At 42.5% G+C, this 21,953-nt stretch overlaps 1 protein-coding gene across 2 annotated transcripts in view; it reads right to left on the reverse strand.

The window, feature by feature from the left end:
* LOC138741449 (sodium-dependent lysophosphatidylcholine symporter 1-like) overlaps positions 1-10,798 on the reverse strand; it is a 67,693-nt gene extending 56,895 nt beyond the window's left edge. Inside the window, exons 1-3 of one of the 2 annotated variants that reach the window (XM_069895567.1) lie at positions 10,648-10,798; positions 4,501-4,626; positions 2,925-3,049 (exon numbers count right to left, since the gene is read on the reverse strand). In XM_069895567.1, the coding sequence (XP_069751668.1) occupies positions 2,925-3,049; positions 4,501-4,626; positions 10,648-10,740 (344 nt within the window). In that variant the 5' untranslated portion in view covers positions 10,741-10,798. Of the gene's footprint in view, positions 1-2,924; positions 3,050-4,302; positions 4,415-4,500; positions 4,627-10,647 lie in introns of those variants that run through there. The other variant, XM_069895568.1, reaches the window with a different exon arrangement.
* Between the last annotated feature and the right edge of the window lie 11,155 nt (positions 10,799-21,953).

Here is a 21,953-nt window from a genome sequence, read left to right on the forward strand (position 1 = left end):
ATCTTCTTTCCACCTTTATACTCACTTTTCTGAAACTTTTATTTCCGTGCCTTTGTGTTTTCCTTTGTTTTTCCTGACTTTTCTGGAGAGGGCTGGAGTTCACCGTCCGGCCACTACTCCATCACGTGACTCCTCGGGGAGAGGGAGGAACTTTTCACAGAAAGGCGGCCCATCTGGACGTCGCAGCCGGCCAGGCCAAAGCAACGGGGCTGCCCACCCAAGCAGCGAGACGTGCATCCGGTTCTGGAGCGGGTTGTGTGGCAGCGCACTCACTCAGGGCGAACCTGCCCCACTTGTAATGCCACTTGGCAGGGCAGCCCTGGGAAGATGGCGCTGTAGGGGTTTCTTCCTCATTCAAACCTCGCGCGTGGCGCGCGCCCTGGGCAACGATTGTGATGTCATCATGCATGTGGTGACTGAACCAATGCTGCCCTTAAAGGGGTACGTGCCAAATTCAAATAAGACAGTTGTTCACGACCCTCAGCGTGGTGGCTGTGCTTCTTACATTGCTCATCTGCCACAAGCTAACAATTTTGCTCATTTGGATCCCAACAGTCAGCCTTTAACATAAAGTCAAGGTGTTCACAGCAGCGTTATCAGACATCATTGACAAATATTCAAGAGACATTAAAACAGACCACCGACAGCACAATAGAAGACTGATGGGTGCAAAGGAAGGGACATTTTGCAAACAAGTTTTAAGGGTGTTAGCACTGAAAGCAAAGAATTAAAGTGTTTGGGGCCAAAAAAAAAGAGGAGGGCAGTTATTTGGCTGGACAGTGATGGGATAGGGCAGGTCATGATGCAGAGGGATTTCAACGTAATGATCTAAAATGTTATTTTGAGCCGTGGCTACTCCAGGAGACTACATAGGATACAACTATTGAATGCCATGTTATCCCTGACAAGTGTCAATTTCTGTCCCAATCACAATGAAAATGGATCTTAATCAATCTGCTGCAAATGTAATCACTTCATTTTTTTTTAATACAAATAAACACCAATTGAGATTATCAGAAAGGTAGCATTTTTAAAAATGACATTTGGGCAAAACTGTCATTGCCATCAAAAATAGCTTTAAAAGCAACTTAAATTAGAAGCTGGATTTTGCAGTGCAACAGTGAAGGGAGTGGCAGCATTTGCAGTCCTTGTCTCTTTAAATGAAAACTCTGGAATTTCTGTTCCCATATACTTAGAAATCCCAAGGTCAATGTCAGCAGATCAATGCTAGACAAGTTGCATTCATATGGTGGATTCTTCACAGAATTCAATGCAGCATAGGAAAATGGAGTTGTCTGCACCACACAAATGTGCTATACTCTCACTGGAGTATTCTGTATCATATTGAAGGAGATCCAAAGAGATTGTTATATGGGATAGAGTGGCTGCTAGAATCTCAGGTGAGAGTTTATTAGTTTAATAAATCATTCTTCAAACTAAAAGCTTAGAAATATTTTAGTAAACATTTAAAAGGTGTTAGTTAAACCATGCTGTTGTTTTGATGTTATTTGTTTTAATTTTTTTGTTTTTTTTTATAAATATGTTGGCAAAATTCACTAATTTCTTCATTATTTTGTGAGGATGACTTTGGTGGTGGTCAAATTGCTTTTCATTTGAGGCATGCAGCTGCCCATACCCCAACTCTTTGATGTTCCTGTCATGAAAGTTTTTTTTAAGGCTCAGGGTTCTTTTATTGTCATGCATGCAATAAACACAAAATGGTCCACCACCCTGATCAAGAAGAGGAGAAAAAGAAGCAAAAGAGCAGCTTTGAGAGGCTGGTCGTGGCCAGAATGAACCTAAGCAAAGATCTGGACCTGCTACAATTCGTCTGTCACCACAGTCGCTCAACAGCAGATGCCATATCGCTGGCTCTCCACTCAGCTCTGGATCACCTCAAAAACTGCAATTCATACCTACAGCTGCTCTTCATCGACTGCAGCTCGGCCTTCAACACCATTATTCCCTCAGTGCTGGTCAAGAGGCTACAAACTCCAGGCCTCTGTATCTCCCCCCCCCCCCCCCCCACTCTGGAACTGGATCCTTGACTTTCTCATCAGAAGACCACAGTCAGTATGAATTGGAGACAGAGTCCTTAATTGAGTCCCTGACTGAGTTTATTGTTGAGGAGTCTGATGGTGGAGGGGTAGCAGCTGTTCCTGAACCTGATGGTCTTGTGGCATTTATACGTCTTTCTTGATGGTAGGAGTGACATGAATGTGGATCCTTGATGAATACTGCTGCTCTCCGACAGCAGTGTTCCCTGTAGATGAACTCAATAGTGGGGATAGTTTTGGACATGAAAGTTCTTTAGTTGCGCAGGTCTTTGCCTCAGAGAACCCTAGAAGTGGCATCACACAACGTGTTACTGGGATAGTTGCCAGAAGTTTTTATTTATTTATTTAAAGAAACTTATGTCCCTGGCAAGCAGACGGGAAAATTTACTGTTGAATGCACTTTTACTGGCTCCGTATTAGCATAATAAGAAAAATGATTGCTTTTCCTGGTACATACATGGGAAAGGATTGGACAGAAAATCACCAGCTGGATCATCAGCCTTAGTCTGTAAGTCCCAACAACTTAAGCACCATGATACAGAAAACCTTCATGATAACTGGAATCACAGAATCTCTGGGGAATGGGAGAGAAATAAAATATCCTGAAATCACAAAAGAAGATTTGTTGTTGTTCATAACAAGACTGAAATATGTAAGGAAAACTGCAGATATCACTGTTTTGACAATTCTTTCAAGTGCAAGGACACAACATCCTGGATTTCTACATTTAAGACAAACCATCTGGTTAAGTTATGATAGACAGCACAGAAAGAGGCCCTTCAGCCCAACTTATCTATGCTGGCCAAGTTGCCTAACTGAGCCTTGTCGATGTACAAGTGAAGCCATGAATCACAAAAGCCTTCTTACCATGGTAGTAGTCTTCCAAACTTTGTCCATTTGCTTCTACTTATGAAGAAACCAACAGCTGGATCAGTGATGGCATCCCAGGCTCGGCCAATGAATAGGATCAGGGATGCAGATGACGGGTCAAGCTGCAATAGAGGTCAATGTGTATACACGTTATGGGGAATAAAGTGATTTACTTGAATGACACAAAAATACAACCTGATGTACGAAGGAAATGAACTTAATGCACAGTTTAACTCAAGGGTCTGTGCCTTGGACTCTGACACTATCCAAGTGTTGGTCGTCAGGGCATATTGTCGTTCAATACAGATTCATTATAACCCAAATGATATGGTTAGTGTAGCGGTTAGTGCAATGCTGTCACAGTGCCAGCTACCCAGGTTTGAATCAAGCACCATCTGTAAGGGGTTTGTACCCTTTCCCCCACATCTGCTCGGGTTTTCTTCAGGTGTTCAATTTCCTCCCACTTTTCAAAACTTACTGGGGGTTGTAGGTTAATTGGGTGTAATTGGGCAGCATGAGCTCGTGGACTGGTAGGGCCAGTTATAGTGGCATATGTCTAATTTTAAAAATTTAACTTTACTGGCCAGGTTCAACTTCAGTAATTTCTCCCAATGCAAATTTTTTTTTTGCTGAGTATCCTCTGGTGAATCTTAGTTACATGCCTTGAAATTAAGTGTGTTGGCAAACTATTTTGTCATTTTAGCTTCAACCCAGCATTAATCTGCTTCTATCTGGCTCAATATACACCCAGCAAAGAGAGCAGTCTGGTGCAGCAACTTACTCATTAGCTCAGAGTTACTCGAGATCAACTGCAATGCCCTTCATTAGTGGCCGATTGAAACAGGTTAGCTCTAGGATTAAAATTGAGGATTAAATCCAGTTTCCTCTCTGCATGCTTAACTACTTAAGCATGGGAGATGGGAGAGGAAGGCAATTCAGAGAGGAATTTAATGGATGATAGAACAGAAAATGCTGAAAATACTCAGCAAGGCAGGCACCATCTAAGAAATAGGAAGCTTCCTCTTTAATGAGGGGAAATGAGAAAACAAGCTTCAGTTATAAAGAGGATGGATAGAAGGTTAAAAACTAAACTTGTTTGCTTAGTTTCCCAGTTCTGATGAAGGGTCTCTTCACCGATGCTGCTGGACTGCTCTTGTGAACACCATTCGAATTTCAGATTACCAAAACCTGCAGTAAGTCCAGCAAAGAGTTTTGATAATTAACCCTTTCACTGAAATATATTCAGATCCCCTAATACAGAAATAGCATTTCTCCATTGGGGAGAAAAGATTTTTTAAGTGTCAGTTCTTCGCATTATAATAAACAAACAGGAACAAATCCTACAGGCAACTTTAATTTACACAAACTGCAATACCTTTGTAAGCAACTCAGTATTTTGTACAGTGAGGACATAATTATAGGTTGTGGTGAATTTCATGCATAAAATTTAGTTCCAAAGTTCATCTCTGGCTCATCTTTCATTTTCCCTAGTGAAGAATAAAAAAGGAAGCACTTGGTTCATTGTTAACCTGGAAGAAAATAATTAACATCTTATTGAATCAGCAAAACTTACTTGTGAAACATCCAACAGGTAGATTTGCAGAAAAAATCCAATTGCACATCCAGTTATCTGGTAGGGAGCTCCACCAATAGCATAACACAACTTACTGCATACTGATAGGTTCTTTCTTGCTGCTCTCTGAAAACAAATGGTGAGATACATTAAAAGAAAAACAATACTCCCCAACTAGCTTTAACTGCACCATATAAAGTATCAGTACAGCTTTCTAATGAATTTACTGACAGTATCAAAATCTAATTTAGGTCAGTGGCCACATCGGTTTGAAATAACAGACATACAAGAATAATTGCACTTAAAAAAAATGTCTGATTCTAGTTTCTACTTCCCAAAATAATTTATGCCTTTGTAGCGGGCGCACAGCGCGGTATTGCCGTCATGTGCCCCAAGCAGTAAGCAGGTCGCTTTCCCCTTATCACCCTAACAAGGTGACAATGTCCCCATCTCCCAACTGACAAATCACGGACTAGCAGTGCTGGGCACCAAAGTACAGCAAGTGGATCAGATGAAGCCCCTGCCTAAAAGTGTGGGGCGCTAATGGCTCATAGCTTTAACCTGCTGGTCACTAATGAGCTTATCAACAGGCAGGGAATAAAAGGTCTGTGTATGCCTGCAATCAACCAGTCTTGAGTTGACTACCTTTGTGCATGTGTTTGCCTTTATTTAGTAGCACCTACTATAGTAGCCGCTACCTTGCCATTTTATAGAAAACAATAATCAGTGTAACAATTTTCAAGAACTGTTAAAATGATGAACTTTCTCAAAAATGTGAAGGTAACAGCCATTTGGTGTGGAGCCACGTGCATCATTTGCTTCAGGGTTTAATTCTCAATGCGTTCCAAGTCAGAAACAGTCCTGGGCCAACAATTGACCTGAGAACCCACTGGATGGATAGAGTATTGGTGTTGCTGTGTGTGGGGGGTGGGGGGGGTAGGGACATGGAGATCAAAACATTCTGCTCCCAACTACAATTCACTCATTTGAGCAGGCAAATTGACTTGGGTTTGAATTCGACAATGATCTTATGACTGAGTAGATGCTAAAAAAGGAGTTGGCACAAATTAAGGACAAGAGAATGTACAGGCTGCTGTGGAGGCCAGGTCATTAGGTGTATTTAAGCCAGACACTGAGATTCTGGATTTGCCAGATCATCAAAGGTTATGGGGAGAAGGCCAGGCAGTGGGGCTGAGAGGGTATTGAAATAGATTAGATTTGATAAAGTGAATGGCCTATTTGTGCTACCATGTCTTATGGTCTTTCTCTTCTTTGGCTTGGCTTCGCGGATGAAGATTTATGGAGGGGTAATGTCCATGTCTGCTGCAGGCTCATTGGTGACTGACAAGTCCGATGCGAGACAGGCAGGCACAGTTGCAGCGGTTGCAAGTGAAAATTGGTTGGTTGGGGTTGGGTGTTGGGTTTTTCCTCCTTTGTCTTTTGTCAGTGAGGTGGGCTCTGTGGTCTTCTTCAAAGGAGGTTGCTGCCCGCCGAACTGTGAGGTGCCAAGGTGCACGGTTGGAGGCGATATCAGCCCACTGATGGTGGTCAATGTGGCAGGCACCAAGAGATTTCTTTAAGCAGTCCTTGTACCTCTTCTTTGGTGCACCTCTGTCTCGGTGACCAGTGGAGAGCTCGCCATAGAACACGATCTTGGGAAGGCGACGGTCCTCCATTCTGGAGACGTGACCCACCCAGCGCAGTTGGGTCTTCAGCAGCATGGATTCGATGCTTGCGGACTCTGCCAGCTTGAGTACTTCAATATTGGTGATGAAGTCATTGCAATGAATGTTGAGGATGGAGCGGAGACAGCGCTGATGGAAGCGTTCTAGGAGCCGTAGGTGATGCCGGTAGAGGACCCGTGATTTGGAGCCGAACAGGAGCGTGGGTATGACAACGGCTCTCTACACGCTGATCTTTGTGTGTTTCTTTAGGTGGTTGTTTTTCCAGACTCTTTTGTGTAGTCTTCCAAAGGCACTATTTGTCTTGGCGAGTCTGTTGTCTATCGTTGCATCAGATGAAATGGTGCAGCCGAGGTAGGTAAACTGGTTGACTGTTTTGAATTCAGTGGGCCCGATGGAGATATGGGGGGGCTGGTGGTCATGGTGGGGAGCTGGCTGATGGAGGACCTCAGTTTTCTTCAGGCTGACTTCCAGGCCAAACATTTTGGCAGTTTCTGCAAAACAGGACGTCATGCGCTGGAGAGCTGGCTCTGAATGGGCAACTAAAGCAGCATCGTCTGCAAAGAGTAGTTCACGGATAAGTTGCTCTTGTGTCTTGGTGTGAGTTTGCAGGTGCCTTAGATTGAAGAGACTGCCATCTGTGTGGTACCGGATGTAAACACCGTCTTCATTGTTGAGGTCTTTATTGGCTTGTTTCAGCATCATGCTGAAGAATATAGTAAAGAGGGTTGGTCCGAGGACGCAGCCTTGCTTCACACCGTTGTCAATGGAGAAGGTCTTACAATTTGGCAAATTCAATTATTCTTATTAATTTCTTTCTGCCTGTTGTGGAAAAAATCTTGGGACACAGAGGAATGCTGGTTACAGAAAGCCTTTATTTTAAAACATGATACCCCGGAGAGAATCTAGCCCCTTTCCCACTTGCATTCCAATAAATTGGCTGTTCAGTGTCCCAGGATAGGAATGGGGGTTTGGCCTTTTACACTAGACCACTCCTAACTTGGACACTGAATGCTTTCACACTTGCAAGGGTTTATCCCCAGAGTTTGGTCGGTTCTACCTTTAATAGAAAGTGCCTGCAATGCAATTGTCAGTTTTACACTAACCTGATCTCAACCCCGTGCAGAAACTGGGGATTGTACTAGGGGGTAGAGGCTGGAAATCCCTGGCATGAGATGATGCCATCTGACACCAGCTTTGAGCAGATTTTGTTTTCATGCTTGCCACCTTGAAGGCCGATTGGCGTTCGATTCCTGGGATCACTGGCAAGTGAGAAAGGGGCTCATCTCCTAAAAGCGGAACTGAGTCTCGCCTGCATAAAAAGGCACTTTCAGGTGGCCAAAATCCCCAAATGTAAAGCCGCATATTATGTCAATATGCAGCTGTCGGGAGGCCACTTGAAAGCGCAGGAGGCGCCTGCGAGGGGAACTTTGTAATCCTCCTCCGGGAGGGATAATCGCCGGAGCACTGAGGTCCCCGCCGGCACATGAATGCAGCCACTTGAAAGCACTGCTAAGAGGATGACAGTCATATAAGGCTCCTATAGGGCTGTGGGCAGGACGTTCCCGCACTGGCCGCCCCACAGTGTGGGACTCATATCGGTCTGTTGGGAGAGCGGGGCAGTGTGAGGACATTCCCACACTGATAGCCCAGGCCAGCTGTCCCAACTCTGACAGCCAGCCACCCCAAACCTGACAGCCTGAAAGGACAAGGAGCCAGAGTGCACTCAGAGGCGCATCCAGTGTAGCTGTCCCCTCAGGTGGCCAGCGCTTCGCTTTTAGCACTGCCACCTGAACTGCAATTCAAAGAGCCGCTTCCGCAGGCGGATTCTTGGCGGAGAATGCACCTGAAGATGCCTAAAGGGACACAACACAAACTTGTAATCACAAGGACAAAGGAGAAATTATATCATGCCCCAAGCAGTAAGCAGGTTGCTTTCCCCTTATCACCCTAACAAGGTGACAATGTCCCCATCTCCCAACTGACTCCCAATAGTCTCACACTTTGTCCCAGTCAGCCTGAGGCTATGGCTACCTGAACTTACACATCCCTCAACTATTTGTTAAAAGACTGAACCCATCCTGTAACCATCCTGCCAGGAAAAAATGTTTTAAATGTCAGCAATCTATGCTGAAGATATGGAAGGCATGATTTTTCCTCCACACTGACTTAGAAAACAGAACAAATATAATGCAGGATGGCATTCACAAATAAAAAATGATCAGCATTTTAATACTGGAACATTAAAAAAAACAAATATATGGGTAGGTCATCTAGGTCACTGATCTGTCTGTCCATCTACCTGCCTTTTCTCCTTAATTCCCCTACATTCCGAAAATCTACTTCTAATGTAACAGCCTTTACTGCTTTGTTGGGCAGACAATTCCTACAGATTCAATACTAGAAATAATTTCCACACAAGGAAATCATTTCAGGTGAAAGATTGTCCAATTTTAAAATAATTGCTGGAGGAGAAAATTTTTAAAAAAATAATCTTGAAAAAGGAGAGAAATCCACATCAAAGTATAGTTGCATGAAAAATACTTAAGCCTCGTCCAAGATCAATTTCATTGAGATTTTTTTTTAAATCACAATTTCAAATTATTCAGATGTGCAATATTTAAGGCAATTCAATCCACACACAGCAATAACGAGAAAATATTGATTAGCAAATTAGAGTCAAATGCACACATTAGATCAAGAAGTTCATGATTTTTTGCACCTTCAGACCTCAATAGATTGGATGACCTGAACGTTCTCAGCTTAATTTTCATTTTGTATACAAAAACAACGCATTCCAGATAACAAGGTTTACAGATTATCGACCTCGAAGCAGATAGCAGGATTCCAGCTCCCATTTGCCAATTATATTTGTTGGAAATTAACACTGGTCAGGCTGGCTTGGGAAGTGATTGTCCTTCTGGGCCATTGATCTTATGACCAAATCACAATCAATGGGGGGGGGGGGGGGGAGGAAGGAAGAGAAGGAACATGACATCAATATCACAGCCACGTCACCATTCTGATAGAATTTGAATGAAAAGTTCAACATATCTCAGGCGCAATTCCTTTATTCTTTTGGACTAAAAAGTTTATTCTGCCTGATGCATTTATTAAGCATTATATATTTTTTAAAGTGCATATAAAACATTCTAGGAAAATGTGAGAGTTTTAACCACCGAGGGTAATTTAAAAAAAACACAATTGAAACATTGTGCTCCCGTTCTGATCCGTTCAAGTAAATAGTTACATTCCAAATGAGCCCAGACCCTTGGAATAGAGAAGGTGTTTTCCCCTCTTCCTTTAAGAGAATGGAATGAAATGCCCGGCTTGAAAAGCAATAACATGACACCCTTGGTCGAAATTCTTCTTACTACGGATCCGGAAATAAGCCGATCACTGGATTTATCCCCCACCCCACACTGCAGCCTTTCTAAATAAATAACTTTTTGAGGGCATAGAAAGAACCTGTATCCGGTCGTGAAGGGTGGCGATTAAACTCTGCGCGGTTCAGGGGGCGCCACTGCGGGTTTGATTTCAAATGGACTATTTCAGGCAGCTGTTAATTTCACTTGCACATCCTCTACCGACACGACAGATTGATCTAGAATAAAGGGAAAGGGAAATTGTGGTGGGTTGCTGGGCGAGGGCACGGGGAAATGCCCCAGGAGAGAGAGAGAGGGAGGACAGGTGTCCCGGGAGGGTGAATCGAGATAGGGAGAGAGTGCATATCTGGAACGCGGAGGGTGGAAGAGATCTGGAGGGTGGAGATATAGGATGGGAAGGAGGTTGAGGGCACACACACACACACGCACCACATCTTCCGGACCGACCCTTTGCCCAGGCCAGCCCATGTGCACCGCTCTCTCTCAGAAAGAACGCTCCAAATCCTTCACTACCACCCATAACACATGGGGAAGAAACACAGCAGCCGGATGGTTGGAGGTTTTACCCATACACTCCCCCCCCGCCCAAGACTGTTCCCCTACCCCGCCCCACCAGTAATCCCTCTACCCCACCTCACCAGTAAACTCCCCCCTACCCCATCCCACCAGTCAACTCCCCCCTACCCCATCCCACCAGTCAACTCCCCCCTACCCCATCCCACCAGTCAACTCCCCCCACCCCATCCCACCAGTCAACTCCCCCCCACCCCATCCCACCAGTAAACTCCCCCTACCCCATCCCACCAGTAAACTCCCCCCTTCCCCATCCTACCAGTAACCCCACCCCCCCACCCCATCCCTCCAGTATACACCCCTACCCCATCCCTCCAGTATACACCCCTACCCCATCCCTCCAGTATACACCCCTACCCCATCCCACCAGTGGGATGTGAAGCCACGACAATTCCGCCCCTTATACGCTAATAAGAAATAACCGAGAGTTATTTTCGCGAACGGGAAGGGTTCAGGCTCCAGGTCAACATTGTGCTGGGAGTCGAGTAAAGTTCCAGCTCGTTTACCTGTTTCACCGTTCGGTCATCGGGCTTGATGGTGTTGGGCTGCAGCAAAGTGGCGGGCGCGCTGTACGTTTCACAGCCCTCTCCTCTGGCCATAGTAAAGTGTGAGTGTGTTTAACTCGTCATCCTGCACTATGAATGAACGGGTTGTACCTTTTCCTTTCCCGCCCCTCGACTTTGTCAAGAGACCACGTAAGCAACGAAGGGGTGTGTGTGTGTGTTGGCACGCAACTTGCCAGTTGCCTACCGACCGCGAGCAATGCGAGTCCGGGCAGAAACATGATGTTGTTGAATACAATCCCCAAACCATGGGAAATTGCACATCAGTCTGGACGCATTGAATAGGCTAACAGTGGGAAAATGGATAGATTTTCGTGGTGCATGTTAGAAGGTGAACTCATGCACTGGGGTCCCGGGGTGGGGGGTGGGGGGGGGGGATTGCGGACCGCATCGGGTGACACCAAAGTGATTGCATAAAATTTTGGTCCAGCACTTTAGCAGAAATGTTACTTCTAACAACAAAAACATTTTTCGTCAGCCCAACGTCCATGTATCAATACACCGACAAGGCTAAAACTCTTCGCTAATTTACTTTTTGAACCTTCTCATCAGCTCTGCTCAGAGCTGATATTATTACCCAATCCCAATGACACTTTGAATCACGTGGTTTGGTCTGTGGCGCGACCCGCCCCCGCTGGTGTTTTCATAGTTACCGCTTTTGCCAAATTTTCTGGTGTTTTAGCTACAATATTGTGGCCATTAGTATTTGTGAACCGAGATCAATAACTTCCTTTTTCAGAATGAAGTAGCAATTAAAGGAAAAGAAGGAGAAAAAAATCAAAAAAAGGCTTCCACTCAGTTACTAATAAATGTAACTAATAATATTAGTAACAATGTAGAAAGATTTTACAAAACCATTTTGTAGGAAGGATTCTGTATGGACTGGTATAAAGGAGGTCCATAGGTGGTGGTGGGGGGGAGGTGATACCATCACTAGGGTGACACCACTGAACTTGTAAAAGCTGAGGTCTTCGGTTACATCTTGTCATGATTGCTCTTCTGGAGTTCAGAGACTGCCTGATTCATTCTGGAATTCAAGGTGGCCTGATTCAGAATATAATTAGTGAATGGCCACTGCTAGTATTAAAGAACAGCTGCTACCCCTCCACCATCAGACTCCTCAACAACAAATTTTTACACTCTATTGATTTTTTTTTCTCGATTGCACAGTCAGTTTGTTTACATGTGTACTATCCTCTCGCGTCCAGTTTTTATTTGCACTACTAATAAGTGGTCATTCTGCCTGGCCTGTTGATTAGGGGTGTGTTCAATTGAGACAATTAATTAGGGCTAGAAATCAAGAGAGTTAACAAGTAAAGAGTAATAAAAAGAGGGACAGCTATTAGAGTGACCAGTGATGGAGTATCTCAGTGAATTTGGAGCCTTGTCTCTCAGTGGCTTCATCAAACAGCAGCTGAGGAGCAACTTTTTCCTAATAAGGTAAGGGTGGTAAGTTTCTTTAATTAATTGTGATTATTGCAAGTTATGGAGCCAGCAGTTAGGACGTTCTAATTGCAAGATGTGGGAAGTCAGGGTCAGCATAAAGTGTCCCTGATGACTGCACCTGCAAGAGGTGCATTGAGCTGCAGCTCCTGGGAGACTGAATGGATGAACTCCGGATCATTGAAGAAGAAGAGGTTGTGATAGATAGGAACTTCAGGGAGGCAGTCACCCCTAAGTGTAGGGAGAGAGGCAAGGGGAAGAGGCAGCGAGAGCAGGGTAGCACTGTGGCCATTCCTGTTAATAATAGGTATACTGTTGGTGGATGTGACCTACCAGGAACAAGTTGTAGTGGTTAGATCTCTGACCCTGGGACTAGACCCCCATCTTCGAAGGGAAAAAGAGGAATGCAGTTTGATAAGGGATTTGATAGTTAGAGGGTCTGTGGAAGAGATCTATTATTCTGGATGGTTTGTTGCCTCCCTGGTGCTTGGATCCACAATATCTTGGATCGTGTGCTCCCGATTCTCAGGAGGGAGGGTGAGTAAACCACATCATAGTCCATGATGTGGGCTGGAAGGGTGAGGAGGTCCTGATAGGAGAGTTCTGGGAGTTAGGAGAAAAGATGAAGGAAAGGACCTCCAGGATTACAATCTCAGGATTATGACCTGTGTCATGTGCTAGTGAGGTGAGAAACACTAAGATCTTCACTTGTGTCTAAAGAGATGGTGCAGGAGGGAAGACTTCAGATTTCTGGATAATTGAGATCTTCTAGGAAAGGTGGGACCTATTCTGGCAGGACAGTTTGGACCTGAACTGGAGGGGGGCTAACATCCTTGTGGGTAGTTTTACTAGTGTTGCTTTGGGGGATTTAAACTAGATTTACGGGGGAAGGGATCTAGAGTGTTAAAGCAGATTGTAAGGTGGAGGATAATGAGAGTCATGCAAGGACTACGTGTAAAGACAGAGTTGTTCAGGAAAGAAATAGCCTCACATGCATCTATTTCAATGTAAGGAGTATTGCAGGTAAGATGGATGAGCTTAGAGTGAGGATTGCCACATGGGATTATGATGTTATTTGTATTAGAGAGACTTGGTTGCAGGAGGACCAGGATTGGCAGCTCAATGTTCCAGGGTTCTGTTGTTTCAGATGGAATAGAGGTCAAGGGAGAAAAGGAGGTGCGGCATTGCTAGTCGGGGAAAATATCACATCTGTGAATACACAGGACAGCACTGAGGACTCACTGAGGCCATATGGGTGGAGCTGTGGAATGGGAAGGACATGAGCATGCTAATAAGGCTGTATTACAGACCTCACAATGGTCCAAGAGAATTGGAGCTGCAAATCTGAGGGAGATAGCAGAGTGGTGTAAGAAACAGAAAGTTGTGATAGTATTAACTCAACCTGGCAAATCGCAATTATATTGTATCATGCGTAACCTCGTGTTTATTGTATTTCTCATAGTTCCGGAGCATAGCTTTTCCCATTTTTCATTTTTTAATCTTTATGACTCACTAATGGCATCATGAAGAAAGCCTCTACTTCCTCAGGAGTTTGCGGAGGAGCTAGTGGAGTTGTTCAAGTGAACCGGTGCGGACTCAAAGGGCCAACATGGCCTGTTTCCGTGCTGTAAACGGTTATATGGTTATAGGAGATTTTAACTTTCTTCACATAGACTGGGCCTCTCATACGGTAAAAGGGTTGAAGTTTGTCAAATGTGTACAGGAAAGATTTCTACATCAATATGCAGAGGTACCAACAAAAGAAGTTGCAATACTTGATCTTCTTTTAGAGAACCAGGCAGGTCAGGTGGGAAAAGTATGTGTAGGTGAGCATTTTGGGTCTAGTGACCAGAATATTAGTTGAAAATTAATTATGGAGAAGGATAGGTCTGGTCCAGGAGTTGAGGTTCTGAATTGGAGAAAGGCCAATTTTGAGGAAATGAGGAAGGATCTTGAAAGAGTCAATTGGAAAGTTAATTTCCAGAAAGGATGCATCCAGTAGATGGAAGGCCATCAATGATAAAATTTTGAGTCCAGAGATTGCATGTTCCTATCAGAAATAAGGGCAAAGTTAATAGACTTGGTTTTCAAGGGATATTGGAGAGATGGTTATGGAAAGGAGGGGGCTATATATTGCAGTGTAGACAACAAGGAGGAAATTAGGTACTTGCAAAGTATAGAAAATGTAAGGGAATGTTTAAGGAGGAAATTAGGAAGACAAAAAGACCTGAAGGTGCTTTGGTAGAGTAAAGGAAAATATAAATGGTTTCTACAAGTATATTAAAAGGATAGTAAGATACAAATCTGGACCCCTAGAAATTAGAGTGGTCAACTATATGTAGAGCCTCATGAAATGGGGGAAACTATTTTTTGCATCACTATTTACACAGGAAACTGAATAAGGATGAAAGGGAAACAAATAGAAGTGTCATGGAACATGTGGAGTTTAAGAAGGAGGTGCTTGCTGCCTTGCAATGAATAAAGGTAGACAAATCCCTTAAACTGGATATGATATTCCTGCACTCCTTGAGAGAGACAAATGCTGAAATTGCAGGGCTCCTGACGGATATAATCAAAATGTCCTTGGTTACGGGGGAAATGCCAGAGGATTGGAGGGAGGCTCATGTTGTACCGCTGCTTAAGAAGGGTTCCAAGAGTAAACCGGGCAATTATAGGCCAGTGAGCCTGACATCAGTAGCATGTAAATTATTTGAAAGATTTCTGAGAGATGGGATATATAGTTATTTGGACTGTCACCATCTGATTAAAGACCGTCAGCATGGATTTGCGTGTGGTAGGTTGTGTTTAACAAATCTTGTAGAATGTTTTGAGGAAGTTGCCGAGAATGTTGATGAGGGAAAGGCTGTGGGTGCTGTTCTATATGAATGTTACTTAGGCCTTTGACAAGGTTCCACATGAAAGGTTGGTTCAGAAGATTAGGACACTAGGTATACATAGAGAGGTTGCAAACTGGATTTGAAATTGGCTTGGTGGAAGAAAACACAGTGGTGTGGATGGTTGCTTCTCTGATTGTAGGTCTGTGTTGAATGGTGTGCCTCAGGGATCTGTATTGATACCATTATTTTTTTGTTATAAAAATTACCTAGATGATAATAGTGAATTGAATCAGATAGGAGGTGTCATGGACTGTGAGGAAGATTTTCAAAGTTTGCAGAGGGATCTGGTCCAGGTGGAAAATTGGGCCAGTAAATGGCTGATGGAATTTAATGCAAATAAGTGTGAGGTGTTGCATTGTAGAAGAGCAAATCAGGGTAGGACGTACACAGTAAGTGGTAGGCCATTGAGTGTGGAGGAACAAAGAGATCATACACATTGTTCCCTGAAGGTGGCATCACATGAGGACAGGGTTGTAAAGAAAGCATTTGGCTTTCAAATCAAAGCATTGAGTATAGAAGTTGGAATGTTATGTTGAAGTTGTTCAATTCATTAGTGAGGCCACACTTTGAATATTGTGTGTAGTTCTGGTTGCCCAGCAGCAGGAATGATATCAATAAGATTGAAAGAATGCAGAGAAGATTTACTAAGATGTTGCTGGGTCTTCAGGAGTTGGGTTACCGGGAAAGATTAAACAGGTTGGGACTTTATTCCTTAGAATGAAGAAAGATGAGGGGAGACTTGATAGATGTTTATAAGATTGAGGGGTATAGACAGAGATGCAAGTAGGATGTTTCCACTTAGGTTGGAGGAAATAAATACGAGAGGTCATAACTTTAGGCTGAAAGGGGAGAGGTATAAGGGGAACAAATAGGGGAAAGTTATTCCAATCAGAGTGGTAGGATGCATCTGATGCAGTGATTGCAGTCTCAATCTTGAGTTTTAAAAATAAATTGGACAAATGCATGGATAGGAGAGGTCTGGAGGGTTATGGAATGAGAGGAGGTCAGTGAGACTAGTTCGTTTTATTGGTCTGCACAGACCAAAAGAGTTGAATGGCCTGTTATTCTGTGCTGTAATGTTCTATGGTATGTGATGACATGTATGTACTTTGACCATAAATCTGAACTTTGAAGTACATGCATCAACAAGCAGGCCATTGTGGACAGAGCAGTACAGCGCAGGAAAAAACTCTCGGACCACCGTGTCTGCATTGACCTTCTAAGAACATAAGAAATAGGGGTAGGAGTCCGCCATCTGGTCAGTCAGGTCTGCTCTCCCATTGAATAAGGTCGTGAGTGAACTGACCTTGCACTCAACTCCACCTCTGCCTTTCCCCCATAACTCTTAATTCCCTGACTGCCAAAATCTATCCAATTGTCTTAATCTATTTAAAGAGGCAGCCTCTACTGCTTCCTGGGGTGGGGATTCCATGGGTTTTGGAGAAGCAGTTGCTTGCCATCTCGGTCCTAAATCTACTCCCATGAATCTTGAGACTGTATCCCCAAGTTCTGGACTTGCCTACTAATTTTTTAAAATTTAAATTTAGATATATAGCATGGTTCATGAACCTTGTGTTGCCCAAATACCCCAATTAACCTACAACATTTTGATGGGGTGGGAGGAAATCAGAGCACCCACAGGAAACCCACGCAGTCACAGGGAGAATGTACAAACTCCATACACAGCGCCAGATTCAAAGCCAGGTTCCTGGTGCTGTAATAGCTTTGCAGTAGCCACTACGTTAACCACAGACGTGTTACTAGTGGAAGCAACTTTCTTGCCTCTTTCATAATTTAATGCTTCAATAAGATTCAATTTCATTCTTCTAAATTCCAGTGAGTATAGTCTCAGACGACTTAATCTCTCCTCATAGGCTAAACCCTTCATCTCTCTAACCAACCTAGTGAAGCCCCTCTGCAAAGTGGTCTACCTGCTTTTGGAGGGAGATGACTGCCTGTTGGTCACCCATTCCCTAGCTTTTCTTATGCCCTTGTACTTCAGTGTGGCCAACTCACCAAGGCAATATCCACAACATTCCTGGCATTTAGCATATGCACAGCTCCATTGCATCATATGGAACTGTCAGGAGCTGCAGGTGGATACATGTCCTACGCACGTAGTCATCAGGGGTGCAGGCAGTAGCAGTATTCTTGAATCCCCAAATTGTGCAGGAGAATGATATGGGTCTGAGGTCACTTGCCATGACTAAAAAAAATGTGAAGAAAAGTTTGACTGGATGTTAATTAAATTGTTCACTCCTGCCTCTGCATGGTCTGAATCCCTCAATTCCCCACCTGTTCACGTGTCTGTCCAAATGCCTCTCAAATGTTGGTCTCTTATCTATTTCTAACTCCTCCCCTGGCAGCACATTCCAGGCACCTACTACTCTCTTTGTAAACACAAAACATGCCTCACTCATCCCCCTTTAAACTTTTCCCTCTGTTATGGGCCCAGAGGACCCCAAAACCCAACAGCAATAGAAATTCACCAAGACAAATGGTTACTTAAATAAAAGTTGCTTTTCATTTTTTTTTAAAAACATGAAAACAGGATTCTAATTCTAAGCATGTGTATGTAATGTGTGTATGAGTTCAGAAAAGTTCTTTGATTCACACTCCAATCTCACTTCTCACTCCTCCAAGTTCACCAGTATCAGGCAATTCTTTAATTTAACATTTATGAATTTAACATTTATGAATCTTCACCAGGTTGTGGTGTTTGAAAGGTTACCGCTCAGGAAGGTTCTTTTTGGTTTTCAGAGAGAGATTTGTTGTTCATTGGACACCCACTTTTAATCAGCCACTTCAGTGTCTTGCCGAAGAAACTTGCCCCTTCAGTGTTTTCCAGAAGAAAACCTCTTTCTTTCAGGTCAGAGTTCCTTTTCTGTTTCCCTTATTTCAAATGAAACATTATACAGCCAGCCATCTCCTCTTGTATGGACCACAAGGACTCTGACCAGGCTGAACTAAGAACTCACAACCCATCTTCAAAATGGGGTTTTTCCACAAGTTTGCCAGCTTGTCCTGTTCCAGTCCCAGCTGCTGCTGCCGAACTACAGAACTGAATTCTCTCTCTGAGAAAACCACATGACCCTCTTATAACAGCAAACTCCATTCAAACAGTCTGCGGCACCGAACCCAATTTTCCAAGTCCGTTCATCTGTTGCTTTCCAAAACAATAATTTATTACTCCACAACTTGTCCAATTAACACCTACTTGTGAAGTCTTTACAGGCATTCTACAAAGGCACTTGGAGCCTGGACTGTCTGGCTTAAGCAGAGCTCTGGCATTTTAAATGAGCTCTGTTTTGAAGTGTTTGTTTGTGACCTACACTAAAAAAAACTACCACAATTTATCTCCTTTAAAACATATCTATATACAATATAAAATAATCTGTCACACCCCTCACTTTAAATCTCTGGTATTTCTAGCCTGGGGGGAAGAAAAGGCACAGATCACCTACCCTGTTCTTGCCTGTCATCATTTTAAGTACAGTAAAACCCATGGTATTTGGCACCTATGGGGATTGGTGGATGCTGGATAACTATTTTCTGGTTGTTTGAGGCTTACAATGTTCAACTAATACACTGTTAAAAACACTATATTTGTACTTGCACTGAACAAACTTCACTTGCATGAAAATATAAACCTTGAAGCATTTTACTTTATTTTCAGTCACATTCTTTCAAAATATTTAACTGTCACTGCATCTGCAGGATCCCCCTTTCCACAGAGCCACTCAAAAGACGAACTATAACATTAGAGATAATTAACCCCCCAAGTTTACAGATAAAACCTCTGACTTGGGGGAATCTCTTACTAAGCAGGTATAAGGATTTATTTTAAGAGAGTCACTCCTATGGCAAATGGCATCAACCAGCTCTTCATCCTGGGTTACGCCATTGCTGTTTCATATAACTTTATTCAAACAGCTGCTACGAGCAAAGCTGAATATTTGCTCCCATCTTCACCAAAGATTAATTGGTTACTTCAGAGAATGCTTACTTTTATACTTGTAAGCTTGCACATTCTTACCTATTTTAATCTTTTATTTATTTTCCTCGTTTTAGCTGATTGCTTGACACTTCTGATTGGCTGTATTCATAGTTCTATCAGGTCACCTCTCAGCCTCTGATACTCTCTTTAAAATTTTCAAGATGTTATCAAACAATACATGAAATAGAAATTAAAATAAACTAAAACTAACCCCAACCCACCCACCCCCACCCTCAGCAAACCCTGCAAGGGGAGCAAAGTACTAAAAGCCTATACAATAGCTTAAGATATTACCAAGCCCTACATTTCAAACAGGTGATCACATCTGAACAAAAAAAATTATAATTATCATACAAATTGTTATTTTTTCCATAAGACCTCAATTCATTATGCCAACGAACTATTATCACTTCAACATCGTCCTTACAAGAAATCGCCACATATTTATACGCAATAGCCAATGCTAAACCAAGAAAAGCGATCTGAAACTTATCCAACCCCAAATCATTAAATAAACCAGTATAACCTAACAAAAAATTTTTTGGATCTAATAAAAATTTAATCTTAAACAATTTTGAAAGAAAATCTCTAATTTTGCCAGTTGAACCTTATCACAAGACCAAACTGAATGTTAAAAAAAAAAGTTCCTATACACTGACAACATCTAAAACGCCTCTGAATCACTAAAGCCATATTTCTTCAATTTCTCAGGGATCAGATACAACTGATGCAAAAAATTATAATTAACATACTATACCTTACATTAAGCAATTTAGTCACTCCATCATAACACATAATCTTCCTGATCGATATCACAAATTAAATCCCCTTCCCATTTACTCTTAGATTTATCTAAATTTGGTTTATCCACAGTACCCTGCAGCAATGTATACATATCAGAAATAAAACCCTTATTTGACAAATAAGAAATCAAAAATTCAAATTTCATTAACTTGGGTCAGCCTCTGATACTCCAGGGAAAGTAATGCATGTTCATCTATCTCTCCTGATGGGGAACACCATATGTTGGAATTCTGAAATAAAACACAAAATGTTGTAGACACCTGACAGCATCAGTCAGCATCTGTGGCGAGAAACAGAGTTGACACAACTGGCCGGTTATTTAATATATATCAGCCTTGTTTTCTTTTTACCTCCTGTTAAATACTTCTTAAATTTTTTTTTTAATGATGTAATTGGTAAGAGAGAAGTGTGGAGGAAACCAAAACTTCACTGCTGCACTTGGAAGGGGGCCCTGCTTAAAAAAAAAAGGTTGAGAATGGCTTTTAGTACGTCAGTTTTTAAAATGAAATTCCTATTTGTCCTGCAGAAAGTAGGAATTGTCACTCTTGTGTACATTGTACCATATATATGACAATAAACTCATCATCCTGTCAATGAACTGAGATATCAAAGGGTCCAAGTCCTTAGTTTCCCGAAAGTGGGAATGCAGCTAAAAAGGCTTGCGAAAAAGGCATATGGCATGTTTGCTTTCATTGATTGGGGCAGAGAGCATAAGAGTTGGGACATTGTGTTGTAGCTTTACAAAACACCGGTCGGCCCGTACTTAGAGAATTGCATCCACTTCTGGTAACTACGCTATCAGAAGGATGTGATTGCTCTGGAAAGAATGCAGGGGAGATTACCAGGGTGAACTTTAGTTCTGGGAAGAGATTATATAGAGTGGGCTTGATTTCCCTGGAGTAAAGGAGGCTAATGAGATCTAATAAGGCAGTGATAACCAAAGATGAGCAAAATATTTTTCCCCTAGCAGAGGTATCCAAAACAACAGGACATTGATTTTAAGGTGAGGGGTAGGAATTTTAGAAGGGCCTGTTTTTGCACAGAGTGGTTGATAGCTGGAACGCACTGTCAGAAGAGGTGGTGGAATCTGATACAATCACCACATTTAAGAAGCATTCATAAGACACAAATAGAAAAGGCATAGAAAAATACAGGCATAGTGACATGAATGGGAGGGTGTGATGGGTCTGTTCCTGTGCTGTACAGTTCTATGACTCTAGGATTTTAATTGTTCATCCTAGAGATCATTGATAAGAAACATTAATTCTGTTTTACTCTCTGAATACTTGCTGAAGTTCTTAATAATCCCAGAATTTTCTGTTCCATGAAAGATATTCATATTGCATTTAATCAGAAATGCCAGGATATTCAAAATTCAAGCTATTTGTCTAATTGCTTACAAAGGATCTGGACAATAGAAATAACCATAATTTTGCAGATATTTAGATGAGAAAAACAGATAAAGATAGTGTAAGTAGAAAATAGTAATCAAGTGTGGTTCAAACTTTAAATGCCACATTTATGGTGCATTTGAGGTAAATTTAAATTTGGACATAATCACTGTAAAAAGGCCCACAAGCCTGTGCTGGCCAATTAAACCCAATTGACCTATTATGCCTGTACATTTTGAAGGGTGGGAGGAAACTGGAGCACCAGGAGGAAACTCGTGTTGACACGGGGAATGTACATAATCATTACAGGCAGCACTGGAACGAACCTGGGTTGCTGGCACTATAACAGAGTTGCGCTAACCTCTACGCTAACTGTGCCATGTAGACAAGTGAAAATATTATTCATTGAGTATTCAATCACTGCAGTTGTTTTGGACAGTGCACTGATAATTTTAGTTTGGTGCTTTGAGTGCAGGGAATTCTATTGGCTGAAGGTTTTGGGTAGGCATAGAAACTTGTGTCTTAAAGAAAGAACTGGAAATAACGTGCTGCACAAACTTCAGATCCAACAAAAAGCATTTGTAATAGTAAATAGCGTTTCATGTCAAGGATGCAGGAAGGAGATGGAACTGTGTAGGATGACAAATGTGAAAGACATAGAGAGACAATAAGCCTCGTGGGTGTTGGCTATTATAACTTCTGTTCACTTCTGGTGAA

Source organism: Narcine bancroftii, chromosome 8, assembly GCF_036971445.1.
Source record: "Narcine bancroftii isolate sNarBan1 chromosome 8, sNarBan1.hap1, whole genome shotgun sequence".
In the NCBI taxonomy this organism is placed as follows: Eukaryota; Metazoa; Chordata; class Chondrichthyes; order Torpediniformes; family Narcinidae; genus Narcine; species Narcine bancroftii.